The sequence below is a fragment of the Lutra lutra genome, chromosome 10 (assembly GCF_902655055.1).
Source record: "Lutra lutra chromosome 10, mLutLut1.2, whole genome shotgun sequence".
Lineage (NCBI taxonomy): Eukaryota > Metazoa > Chordata > Mammalia > Carnivora > Mustelidae > Lutra > Lutra lutra.
The window spans coordinates 16,168,539-16,180,964 of record NC_062287.1 but is presented as its reverse complement, the minus strand read 5'-3'; the positions used below and the strand labels follow the sequence as shown (position 1 = coordinate 16,180,964).

Genomic DNA, 12,426 nt, shown 5'->3' with positions numbered 1-12,426 from the left:
ATGTCCCATTTTTCTCTCAGGGAGTTTCCTTCATAGTTATTAGTTAAAACATCAAGAAAAGCTGAAATGAACAATTTTTCTTCTCTTATTATTTCGGTTATTCAAATTCCAAAAGACACCTACGTACATTCCCATGAGAGTACCCCTAAAACAGCAAGATCTGCAATCCCTTCACTTCTAAGGAGTAAAAAGAAAAAAAAAAATTGGTACCAGATTAAGCCTATTCATTTGTCTGGTATGGAACAGGTTGCACTGTGCCAAAATTCAAGAGCCAGCTTTTTCTTTTTTTAAGCTCCTGCGCCAAGCCACTCTTTTTTACTAGGCTTTTGCTAAAATCAGCATTCCCTAGCATCCAACTTTGACCACAGTTTTGTTGGAAAGAAGCTCACCAGCCTTCTGGGGATCCTGATCACAGAAGAAAAGAGACGGAGACGCTACTGTCAGATTATTTCCATGTGCAGCAAACCTTGTTAACCGGATGACAGTCCTTTTAAAAGATCCACTGTTAACATGCCTTGGAAGCTGCTTTTGCCAGAGCAACGATGACTTTATGCGGTTCCAATGCTCCACCATGTCTGGCCACTGACATCCATTTTTGAGACCACTCATTAGGTTAGTACTACCAGGGACCATAGAATGGGTAGAGACTTTCTACTGACCTAGGCTTAGCCTTCAGTGGCCCCACACATTTGCTCAGTAACTGAGCATACCAATCCCCAGTGGTCTAAATAACATAATACATTAATCAAATAAATAAATAAACAATAAATAAATAAATAATACTTAATTTCTTTTTCCATAAAAGTCCAACATTAAAGACACCCCTTAATAAAATGCCATAGTGTTGCTGTGGAATACACAATGGGGTATTTCATTCATTCACAACGGGGTATAAACCGAGACAAAGGGTACACCAGAGACCTGCCCAATCGATCTGGCAAGTGAGTAGCCAAATTAGTTAAAAGAACCCAGAAAGTACGGATTCCTAACCTCTCGTTCTAAGCTTACATTTCTCGCATTCCCTGGGTGAGATTAGAGACTGCTGGACTAAGAAATATTTTGTTCCCTTCCAAGACAGCCCTTGTCATATTTTATCCACAGAGAAGGGCACCTTTTTCAGCGAAAAGAAAAGGTAGTTAACGGGTGCCTGGGTGGCTCAGTGGGTTAAGCTTCAGCCTTCGGCTCAGGTGATGATCCTCGGGTCCTGGGATGGAGACCCGCATGGGGAAATCTCTGCTCAGCAGGGAGCCTGCTCCCCACGCCCTCTCTCTCTGCCTGCCTTTCTACCTCTCTCTGTCAAATAAATAGATAAATAATCTTTAAAAGAAAAAAAAGAAAAGGTAGTTTAGAGAGCTAAAGGGAATGTATATGAAATTTAAAACATAAGCCTCATCACCCTGCGGCCAGCACACTTGACTTTGGTTCTGGTCTGCAGTATGTAGAGCAGAGCTGAAACTTGAACTGCCATCTCAAGCACTGTGGAATCCACATGGTAAATCCCTATGGAATTCACTCACAGCCTCTCATGCCTGGGAGATTAATGCACAAAAGCCCTAAGAACTGGCATGGTTTTCCTGGTAGGGCAGAACCCGTACAACAGGACTTGGTAAATCTGTCCACATCTCATTCATCTCTCATCCAAAGCCCTAGCTCTCTGGTTTTCATGCAGGAAAGAGTTAACAGGGCAGACCTGAACTCCTGTCCTTGGGAAGGCCCACCTGCAAGGCTGGCCCTTGGCTGGCATCTGGGAACTGCCAGGTTGAGGTGGAGGAGGTGGAGGAGCACCCCCTCCACCAACCGCTGAGAATGGCCCACTGTGCCTAAATTGTTTGTGCAAACTATATGGTGCATGCTGAACACCTACCTTCCTGCTGAGAGTCAGGAATTTTGCTCCATGCCGGGCATGGCCCCCAATAAAACACTTGGGCACTGAGCATCTAATGAGCTTCCTTGTTGGATATTTTACCCATATGGCCGCAAACTGTTGTTAGAGCAATTAAGCACATCCTGGGCGATCCTACTTTTGGAGAGGGCTCTGGAAGCTTGGGCCTGGTTTCCCTTGGACTCTGCCCTAGGCACCTTTTCCCTTTGCTGCTCTCTTTGTACCCTTTCACTGTAATTAATCACAGCTAGGAGCTTGACTACATTCTGAGTCATGGGAATCCTCCAAGCAAAGCACTAAACCTGGGGGTGTCTTGGGGACCCTCAACAGTTGGTATAGGGGGTCCTCAAGAAGTGGCCCACCACCACGGCCAGTTTCACCCCATCCTTTTCTCTGCTCTTTCCCTTTGTGTAAACATATCCAGTTCCCTGATCTGATACTCAGAATGTCAGACATTTTCTTCCTGAAAGTCCCTCCCTTTATAGTAAATGGGGTGACTTCATTTAAAATTGCTACCTGGAGGGGCGCCTGGGTGGCTCAGGCATTAAGCGTCTGCCTTTGGCTCAGGTCATGATCCCGGGGTCCTGGGATCGAGTCCCACATCGGGCTCCCTGCTCAGTGGGAAGCCTGCTTCTCCCTCTCCCACTCCCCCTGCTTGTGTTCCCTCTCTCGCTGTGTCTCTGCCAAATAAATAAGTAAAATCTTAAAAAAAAATTGCTACATGGAAAGCAGGAATAAGAGTTTGCTCAAGGAGTCAATTCTCGAAGGAATTCTCAAATTCCCTCCTGAGCTGTCTAGCCATCAGGCATCCCAGAGACAAGAGGACCCAGGGACACCAGGAACTAAAAGGAATGCAGCATTGCTCATCTCACAGTGACATACTCACAATTACCACCATGTAGTTTCGCTTTTCTGCAACCACGCTATGGTGGAAATTCATGTTTTAATACTGGTATGGGCTCCATTCGAAGACTGACCAAACTGACTGATAAGGTTTAGCCCTTTTTTGAAACCTAACTTCACTGGAAGCATGGTTCTGTGACAGCCGTATCTCCGACCTGTGTCCCGCAGCCGACTAACTCTAACCCACCGTCTGGACAAAGTCATGGCTAGTGCGTTTTGAGATGGCCGTTCTGCTTCAGCTGTCGCTCCTCGCCCCGCCTGGTTCTCCAGGCATGGTATTTCTTGATGCTCTTCCTCCACGCGAAGCGCCAGATGCTGAACATGAAACACCAAGACACAGCGTACATCGCTACTCCCCCAACCTTCACAAACCACCTGGGCTTGGGGGAGACTAGTTCGCAGAAAAGGAGGCGAGCTCCTACACCAATCCTCACTCCGGTGAAGAGGGCCACGAAGAGGAAGTCCACCACATCTCCAGTGAAACTGTGGTAGCGGCCTGTTTCTCGGAGAAACCAGCGCATCTGCAACAAGGGGTTGGTGATCTCACTTCCAAAGAGGACCGCGTTGACCTCTGTGCCTGACTCCCCGAGCACCAGGGCCATGATGATGCCCAAGATACTGAGCGTGTGGTGAGCCAGCATCAGGGGCCCCTCGGACTGGAAGTAGATGCACCAGCCCAAGTCGAAGATGAAGTAGCCCAAGGTGAGACAGAGAACGTGCACTTGGAGAGGAGTATTGGGTGAGCCTAAAGTAAACCGAGACAAAAGCAAACTGAATGGCTGGACCCTGATGCCTTGCACCAGGGTCCAATGTTTCCCGAGCTTTCCTGAACCAGGCAGGCACATGCATCTGAGTGACAACCACAAAAGACTAAAAACTAAAACTTTGGTCTTTATCAAGCCCAATAATGTCACAGGCCCGGGAAATGCTGTTGTGTTGAATCGGATCTCAATGAGTGATCTGAGCACCAGGCATGATCTCAGTGTCCTCTCTACAGAGCAGCATAAAATTGAGCTGTTTTGTCTTTTCAGTTAAAACCCTACGGTTTCTTTCTCTTTTTATTTTTTAAAATTGTATTTATTTATTTATGTAACCAATTTTAAAGGTTTGTTTCCGGACTCTTTTAGTTATTCTGCCCTGGATGCCAGATTAATTTCTTAGCTTAATGGGTTAGATTGTCGGGCACTGGTGGCCCTACCCTTCTTGAAAGTGGACCTTGGAAAGAACCCCAGGAGTTAGTGTATTTCCTAGCCCAAGAAAATTGAGTCCAAGGACTCAATGTTCAAATCTCTTTAAAACCTTCATATAAGGGGCACCTGGGTGGCTCAGTGGGTTAAAGCCTCTGCCTTCGGCTCAGGTCGTGGTCCCAGGGTCCTGGGATCGAGCCCCACATCGGGCTCTCTGCTCAGGGGGAGCCTGCTTCCTCCTCTCTCTGTCTCTGCCTGCCTCTCTGCATACTTGTCTGTCAAATAAGTAAATAAAATCTTAAAAAAAAAAAAAACCTTCATATAAGACATACAGCTTAATAGCAGCTTTCATATCAGTTGGAATAGTTTTGGGAAAACCTCAGAAGCTCAATATAGAAATTTAAGGAAATAAAAAAAAGGAATCTAAGGAATTAAAAAAAAAAATCATATCCTAGGGGACTTCTGGCCTGAATTGTACCCCCCAGATTCTTATATTTAAGCCCTAACGCCCAACCCATCACAATATGACTGTATTTGGAAAGAAGGCCTTTAAAGAGGTAAATTAAAATGAGGTTGTTAGGATGGGCCCTTATCCAATATGGCTGATGTCCTTATAAAAGGAGAAGAGTAGGACACAGACATATGAAAAGGGGAGACCATGTGAGGACATGGCAAGAAGGGAGCCACCTGCAGGCAAAAGAGAGAAGCCTCAGAAGAAACCAAACCAGCCAACAACTTGATCTTGGACTTCTAGCCTGCAGAATTGTGAAAAACTAAGTTCCTGTTGTTTATGCTTCCCAGTCTGTGGCATTTTGTGATGGCGGCCCCAAAAACTAATTCAAGGGGATACAACCTTTTTTATTCTAAGGAGGTAATACTTGTACATCTAGCAGTTTAAAAATCAATATAGGGGCACCTGGGTGGCTCAGTGGGTTAAAGCCTCTGCCTTCAGCTCAGGTCATGATCCCAGGGTCCTGGGATCGAGCCCCGCATCGGGCTCTCTGCTCAGCGGGGAGTCTGCTTCCCTTCCTCTCTCTGCCTGCCTCTCTGCCTACTTGTGATCTCTCTCTCTCTGTCAAATAAATAAATAAAATCTTAAAAAAAAATCAATATAGGTGCTATAAATAATGAGACACCAATTAAATGATAGGATATGCATAACAAATTATTACATCACAGTTAAGGAGGATAAACAAAGGGGTGCCTGAGTGGCTCAATAGGTTAAGCCTCTGATCTCAGGGTCCTGGCATCAAGCCCCACATCAGGCTCTCTGCTCAGCAGGGAGCCTGCTTCCCCTCTCTCTCTCCGCCTGCCTCTCTGCCTACTTGTGATCTCTGTCTGTCACACAAATAAATAAAATCTTTTTTTTTTTAAAAGAAGACTCCCAATACAAATCATAAAGGTAGTTATTCTTCAATATTCTCCAATATTGTACAAATTTTGTGAAAATGTCCCATCCTTCCAAGACTACCCCCCAAATTATAAACCCCTTAGGGAAAAATCCTCTAATGTCTCCCACCTACCTGGGTGGGTAAAAGGCCAGGGGCCATCAATGAAACCAATATAAGCCGAGAGGCCTATGGAGAGGATTCCATGGGTGAACGTCACCAGCCGGCAGCTCCACTCAAAGCTTCGGTGCTTATTCAGGCGGCAGAAAGAGATGTAGAGTGAGAGCCAGCCCCCCAGGCTGCACAGCACCTGCGGACACAGAGCTAATGCCATCCTATGATGAAAAGACCAAAACCAGAAAAAACAAAAGGATGCACCCTAAGAAAACAGCATTGGGTCAATTTGCATATCATCTTCATTCCTACTCTAGAATAGTACAAAAACATTGCCTTCACTGAAATACTTCTTCCTTATCAACACAGCCAAGAATTGTCCATTAAAGCGTGGTTGTGATTCTGATTCCATGTTCCTTAGAGATAACTGATAAAACCCCTAAACCGAAAACCTGGAACTGCATTCTGAGCTGGTAGACTCAGAATGATAATAACATATCGTATCGTTACGATGAGTAAATGTCAACAATAACCTGCCAGCGATGACTGACCTTGGATGAACATGAGTAATACAATACACATATTAGATAATGTGTTCACGCTTCAAAAATCCCAATAAGACACTCTCGCGAAAAAAACAGTACCACCACCTGTGGTTTCTGTGAGAGGTCATATGACGCATAGCGGTTTCATGTGGTTTGAAGCTGATACTAACTCAGCTGAAGTTTGGATTTGGGTCACAGGTTTACCAATTCAAATCGAAACTTGAGGTAAACCTGAATAGGGAACTAAACGGAGTCTAGGTATTTCGGAAGGGGAAAAAAAAATCCTAGTTCTGTTCAGTTCTGAAACCCAACTCAAAGACTGACCAAGGCAGAAGCAGAAGGTGTTTAAGTGGGAAATTTTTGTTGAGATATAAAAAATATCCTTAAGGCAGTTATTCAGTTAAACACCAAACAAAGTCAGAAAGCTACACTCTGAAATTTTTACTAGTGACAAGTATACCAAGCCAAGAATGACTGTAACTGAGTCAATTTAGCCATCCAGGTCTAAAATCTTAAAGTAACCAAGATGTTGTTATTAATATTCGTTAGCTCCTCTATTGAAAGTACAAATAAAAAAGTCAAAAACATTTCAGATATCTGTCTCATCTCAGCAGGAATTTTCTGCATGGCTACCCTTATTGCTTAACCCTATTCTGACATGTGAAATAGTATCCCTGGACCAACACACTTCAATACACAAACCACTCCCCAGAATGCTATCCAGAGGGCTTTACCAAGGTCAAGTTCTGCACAGCTTTCATCTGAAATCAGCTTTCTATTCAAGAAAACAGCAGGTATCAATCACAGTCCTGAGTTCCAATTCTGTCTGTGCCCCTAAGTACGCATAAAAGTGTGGGCAAATCACTTTCACCTCTTGAGCCTCCATTTAAAAAATAAATAAATAAAAGAGGAAAACGAAAGAGAGAAGAAAAGAGGATTGAAAATTCTAATCCGGCCCAGTTCTGACAAGGGAGTTCTGAGATAAATTTTGTAAAACATCTAGGCCACTTTTCCAGAGCAAGGGCCAGAAATACAAAGTACCCAGAGTGAAAAGAACCGTTCTCGTTTATTTCCTTGTAAATGCCAGGGTCACCGGCCAGTAATACGGATCAGCTCATTTGGATCTGCTGATTAGTATTTTTAGAGCCCTCTTCCCTGAATCCTAATTCCCTGGCAGAACAGAGGAAACAGTAGTCTATTTACAAACATCTAAATAAAAGAATAGACATTTGTAAAGGGCAGATACAAGTCTGTGACCTTGGGAAAGTCACTCCATCTCTGGATTTCCGCTTTTTTTTTCTTTCTTTCTTTTTCTTTTCTTTCTTTTTTATTTATTTTTTTTTTCCACTTTTGGGTAAAAGAACGGAAGGGTATTGGGGTGGCCGATCCGGCTCAAGATTCCAAAGCTCCCGTCCTTGCTCCTCCCGTTCCAGGGCCAGATTCGGGAGGAGGAGCGCTGGGCGGGCCCACCTGGCTCCCGGCCGCGGAGCAGGCGTGGCTGGGGCGAGCTGCAACCCGGGCGCCCCGCGGGCATCGCGAGCTCCCTCCGACTCGCCCACCGCCCGCGGGCCATGGTGCAGTGCCGACCTCCAGCCTCCCGCCCACCGAGCCCCCAGTGGCAAGACCTCCCGCGCCCCCGGGCAGGAAGAGCCCCACCCCCACCCCGGCCCCTCCTAGGCGGCCAGGCGGGGCCATCTGCACGCCTCCTTCCCCGCTAGTGGGTCGGGCGGACCCGGCCGTCCTCGTCCCGAACCCAGCCCAGCGGCCGGAGTGCGGCCGTTCGCGCCGCGTTGTTACCTGGCGGAGCGCCCCGGGAAGCCTCGGGCGCCTCGGCCCCAGAGCTCAGAGCGCCAATCCCCGGAGCAGGAAGCGGCGGAGAGAGGGAGAGAGAACGATGCTCTGACGGCGGCGGAAGAGGAGCCGGGGGTCTGGGGGCACCTTGTGGCTGGGAGGACGGAGCGCAGAACCCGAGCTGGACGGGGGAGGTCCCTAAAGGGAGCCAGAGGGTCCTCCTCCAGCGCTCCGGGCTGGGGTGGGGGGAGATAGCGGGGTGTGACCTAGTGGTCACGTGAGACCCGCAGGCTGCCTCCCTTGTTTGCGTGTTTGTTTGTTTGTTTGTTTGAATAATTATCCATCCAGTCCCCCGTCCCCGTCCAGTAACTGAGGGCTCGCACCCCTACTCGGCACTGTGGGAGATAGAAGACCGCATCGCTGCCCTCACGCTTGAGTCTCAGTTGGGAAACCAGCACACCAATCACTGATTTGCCAGAAAGGGCTTAGGCCTGGGAATTAGAAATTAGTCCTTTTCCTGACAGCCCTGTCACCAACTTGGCGGTAGAATATAAGACAAAAATAAACCTGGCTTGGTTACTGACTCTGTGTCTTTGGGCAAGTTGCTTAACTTCTCTGTGCCTCGGTTTTCTCAAACCCAAAACCGGGATAGTAGTAATAGCCATCTTATAAGGCTGTTGTAAGAATTTTACACGCTTTACCAATGTAAACTGCTTAGAACAATGGCGGGCCCAAAGAAGTCATTATATAAATGTTAATTATTGTGGGGGCGCTTGGGTGGCTCAGTGGGTTAAAGCCTCTGCCTTCAGCTCAGGTCATGATCCCAGGATCCTGGGATCGAGCCCACATCGGGCTCTCTGCTCAGCGGGGAGCCGTCCCCCACCCCCCCCCCACCCCCACCGCCTGCCTTTCTGACTACTTGTGATCTCTGTCAAATAAATAAATAAAATCTTTTAAAAAATGTCAATTATTGTGGTTGGTGACACTTCCGGTAATTCCTTTCTCCTCTTTGAGCTCTATTTTAGTACCAAGGAAAGCCAGCTGGAAGAAATGACCGAACAAGTATGGAGGTTCACATGGGGTAAAGAGGGTATCTGGATTCATTTATTAGGATGGGTGACAATGGGACGCTGAGGGGCCCAGACAGTCTTAAAAAGAGAAGTCGTTAGGTAGGGATGTGAGCATTTACACCATGGCTGGGGAGTAGTTAATAATCTAGTTTTGACATTTATCTTGCCAATCTCTCATGAGTAAGGATCAAACTGTTTTCATCTTTGTTTTTTCTAATACCTGGTAGGAGGCAGATGTGATGGATGTTCGATGGTTGGATGAATGGGAAATGAGCCTGGAAAAGTGTATTGGAAACGATTGGGGCCTAAACCTTGCTGATCTTCTACACCATTTAGGATGTGTCTTCCAAATGCCCTTGTAGGCTGTATCTTGAAGAGTATAATTTAGCAGGCTTAATGTGGGGGCCAGGAATACAGATCTTTTAAAAAGACTTGGGCGCCTGGGTGGCTCAGTGGGTTAAGCCGCTGCCTTTGGCTCAGGTCATGATCTCAGGGTCCTGGGATCGAGTCCCGCAACGGGTTCTCTGCTCGGCAGAGATCCTGCTTCCCTCTCTCTCTCTCTGCCTGCCTCTCCATCTACTTGTGATCTCTCTCTGTCAAATAAATAAATAAAATCTTAAAAAAAAAAAAAGACAACCCACAGGTCATTCAGATACTAGTCACATTTAAGAACCACTGCTGTCAGAGGACCTTAAGTGACTCTGATGCCAGCCTGAGATGCCAGGCTGAGGCATCTTATGATGTGGGTAACAGGAAGCCTCTGATGTTATTGGGCAAGGGGATATAATGTTACCATGTTCTCCAAGCCCTTGTTACTCAGAGTGTGGTCAGTAGTCCAGCAAAATCTGCAGCTCCTAAGAGTTTGTTAGAAACACAGAATCTCAGAATTCCGATGTGTAACCAAAGTTGAGAATCACTGCTATGCACCCAGCTGAAGTCCCTGTAAGGCGAACTGGAGAAGACAACCTGCTTCAAGTGGGTTGGAACAGACCAGATAAGAAGTAATGAGAGCCTGGAGAAAGAGAACAGGGGAGGATCCATTTCACTGAATGGAAAGTACGCAAATATCAACTTTCCCCATTTGCTTATAATTGTTGTAGTATTTTTCTTCTTCTAGTATCTGGATTTGGAAATATTTTCTTACTGCCACCATTTTCCAGGGAAGAAAGGAGTACTAAAAGGCTTCAGGGGTCTAAAGTCTGGAGGATAAATGCCAGTTCTTCTGTTGGAGCCTTTATTGAGCCTTTATTTTATCCTCATGCAAGCTTCATTACCTTGGATTAAATTTACTAATTTGTATATGTTTGGCCATAACCCTTGTTCTACCAAATCAGATATTTCTCAACAGTGGCACCCCACCCCCACAAGAAGTTCTGGGCTATAAGGGAGAGCAGGGAACAGGAAACTCTCCACCAATTTATTGGAATAATAATGACAATAATTGTGATCATAATCACAATAATAACAGTCAACACTTATTGTACCAGGCACTGTTCCAAGCACTTTACATACATTATTAAAATTTAATTCTCACAGGTCTATGAGATGGTTACTATGGTTATCCCCATTTTATAGGTGAGAAACTAAGGCACAGAGCAGTCAAGGAACTTGCTCAAGGTGACATGATTAGTAGGAGGCAGATTGGAGTATGAAGCCAGGCAATATGGTTCTGGAAGGCATGCTCTCAACCACCAAGATATGCTGCCTGCCCTTGACTAGAATCCCCTATAGATGTGTACTGTATTATTAGGTATTCACAGCTCCTAGCCTCGGTGAAGGGCACTAAAAGTCATTCAAAGGTTAAAAAAAAGAGAGAGAATTTAATTTTCAAAAATCTTAATTCCCTATTATGTACTAGGCACAGTGCTGGGGCTTTTTTTTTTTTTAAGATTTTATTTATTAATTGGCACAAGCAGGCAGAGGGACAGAGGAAGAGGGAGAAGGACACTCCCCCACGTTGCTGGGAGCCTGACACAGGGCTGGATCCCAAGACCCTAAGAACACAACCTGAGTCAAAGGCAGACACTTAACTAACTGAGCCACCCAGGTGCCCCAGTACTAGGCACAGTGTTAATCATGGAGATAAAGAGAAAAAGAACCTCAACCTTAAGGAGCTTCCCACAGTCTAGAAGGTGAAGCAGAGGAATCAGCAAACATAGTACATAAGGATAGCAGGTGCATGCAGAGTGTACAGGGAGGAGGGGCACTGAGTCTGAAACCCAGGGGCTCAGAGCAGGATTCTTAACTTGAGTCCTGGAACTAAACTCATTCTATGAGTTTCACCAAAAGTCCTTAGTGTTGGGAACCCACAGCTGGGCCCACCAGTCTTGAGTCAACTAAAAATTGAAGTATGCAAATTTTGAAAAGTAGCGGAGCAATTCTTCTTTTTCTTTTTGCCTGGACAGTGACTGGTTTTTGCCCATAGATTCTCTTGTGCCTAATTAGCTGCTGAGGAAGCTAACCAAGCTTTGGTTAAACTTTGCTGGAATTTTATAGAATCATGCATATGTGAAAAGTAAATCCCAGGTTTGACTCTGTTAAACAGTTGTCCAAGACAGTGGATAATGGAAGCTACTGGAGGCTGAGCAGTGAGGTTACAATTCTGCATTTCTTTCATAGAAACCACGGCCAAATATCCCAGAAATCGACCCTCCTACACAGACTCAACTGGTCTTTGACAAAGGAGCTAAGGAAATACAATGGAGAGAAGACGGTGTCTTCCACACATGCTGCTGGAACAACCAAACATCCACATGCAAACCCCCCACCCCAAAATACAAAAAAACAAAACACATCAAGACACGGACCTTACACCCTTCACAAAGATGAACTCCAAATGGATCATAGACCTGAATGTAAAATGCAAGACTGTAACATTTCAGGAAGAGAACACCTAGATGATCCTGGGTGTGGTGATGCCTTTTTAGAAACAACAACGAAGACACAACCCATGACAAAAATAATGGGTAAGCTGGACTTCATTAAAATTAAAAACATCTGGGGGTGCCTGGGTGGCTCAGTGGGTTAAAGCCTCTGCCTTTGGCTCAGGTCATGATCCCAGGGTTCTGGGATCGAGCCCCGCATCGGGCTCTCTGCTCAGCGGGGAACCTGCTTCCTCCTCTCTCTCTGCCTACTTGTGTTTTCTGTCTGTCAAATAAATAAATAAAACCTTTAAAAAATATATTAAAAATGTCTGCTTTGCCAAAGACAAATTCAAGAGAATTAGAGGACAAGCCATGGGCTGGAAGAAAATATTTGCAAAAGAAACATCTGATAATGGACTTTTATCCAAAATAGAGTACTCTTAACATTTTCTTAACATAAGAAAATAACCTGATTAAAACATGGGCCAGTGACCTGAAAAGACACCTCACCAAAGAAGACATACGGATGGCAAATAAGCGCACAAAAAGATGTCTCACATCATATCATCGGGAAAATGCAGATGAAAACATATGGACTACTACTACACACCTATTAGAATGACCAAGATCCAGAATGCTTGGCGACACCAGCTGCTGGCAAAGATGTGGAGCAACAGGAACT

At 45.6% G+C, this 12,426-nt stretch overlaps 1 protein-coding gene across 5 annotated transcripts; it reads right to left on the bottom strand.

Moving 5' to 3' along the window:
• Window positions 1–1,252: 1,252 nt before the first annotated feature.
• Window positions 1,253–8,146, bottom strand: TLCD5 (TLC domain containing 5). Of its 5 annotated transcripts, none has more exons than XM_047693660.1 (3): window positions 7,817–8,146; window positions 5,496–5,684; window positions 1,253–3,530 (listed from the first exon to the last, which is right to left on the bottom strand). In XM_047693660.1, exon 3 carries the CDS (start codon window positions 3,424–3,426, stop codon window positions 2,992–2,994), a length of 435 nt encoding a protein of 144 aa, XP_047549616.1. In that variant the 5' UTR covers window positions 3,427–3,530; window positions 5,496–5,684; window positions 7,817–8,146; the 3' UTR covers window positions 1,253–2,991. The 5 variants fall into 5 exon arrangements, with proteins under 5 accessions (XP_047549616.1, XP_047549614.1, XP_047549617.1 ...); XM_047693658.1 differs by having other exon boundaries at window positions 5,496–5,695; window positions 7,817–7,948; XM_047693661.1 differs by having other exon boundaries at window positions 5,496–5,670; window positions 7,817–7,902.
• Window positions 8,147–12,426: the final 4,280 nt, after the last annotated feature.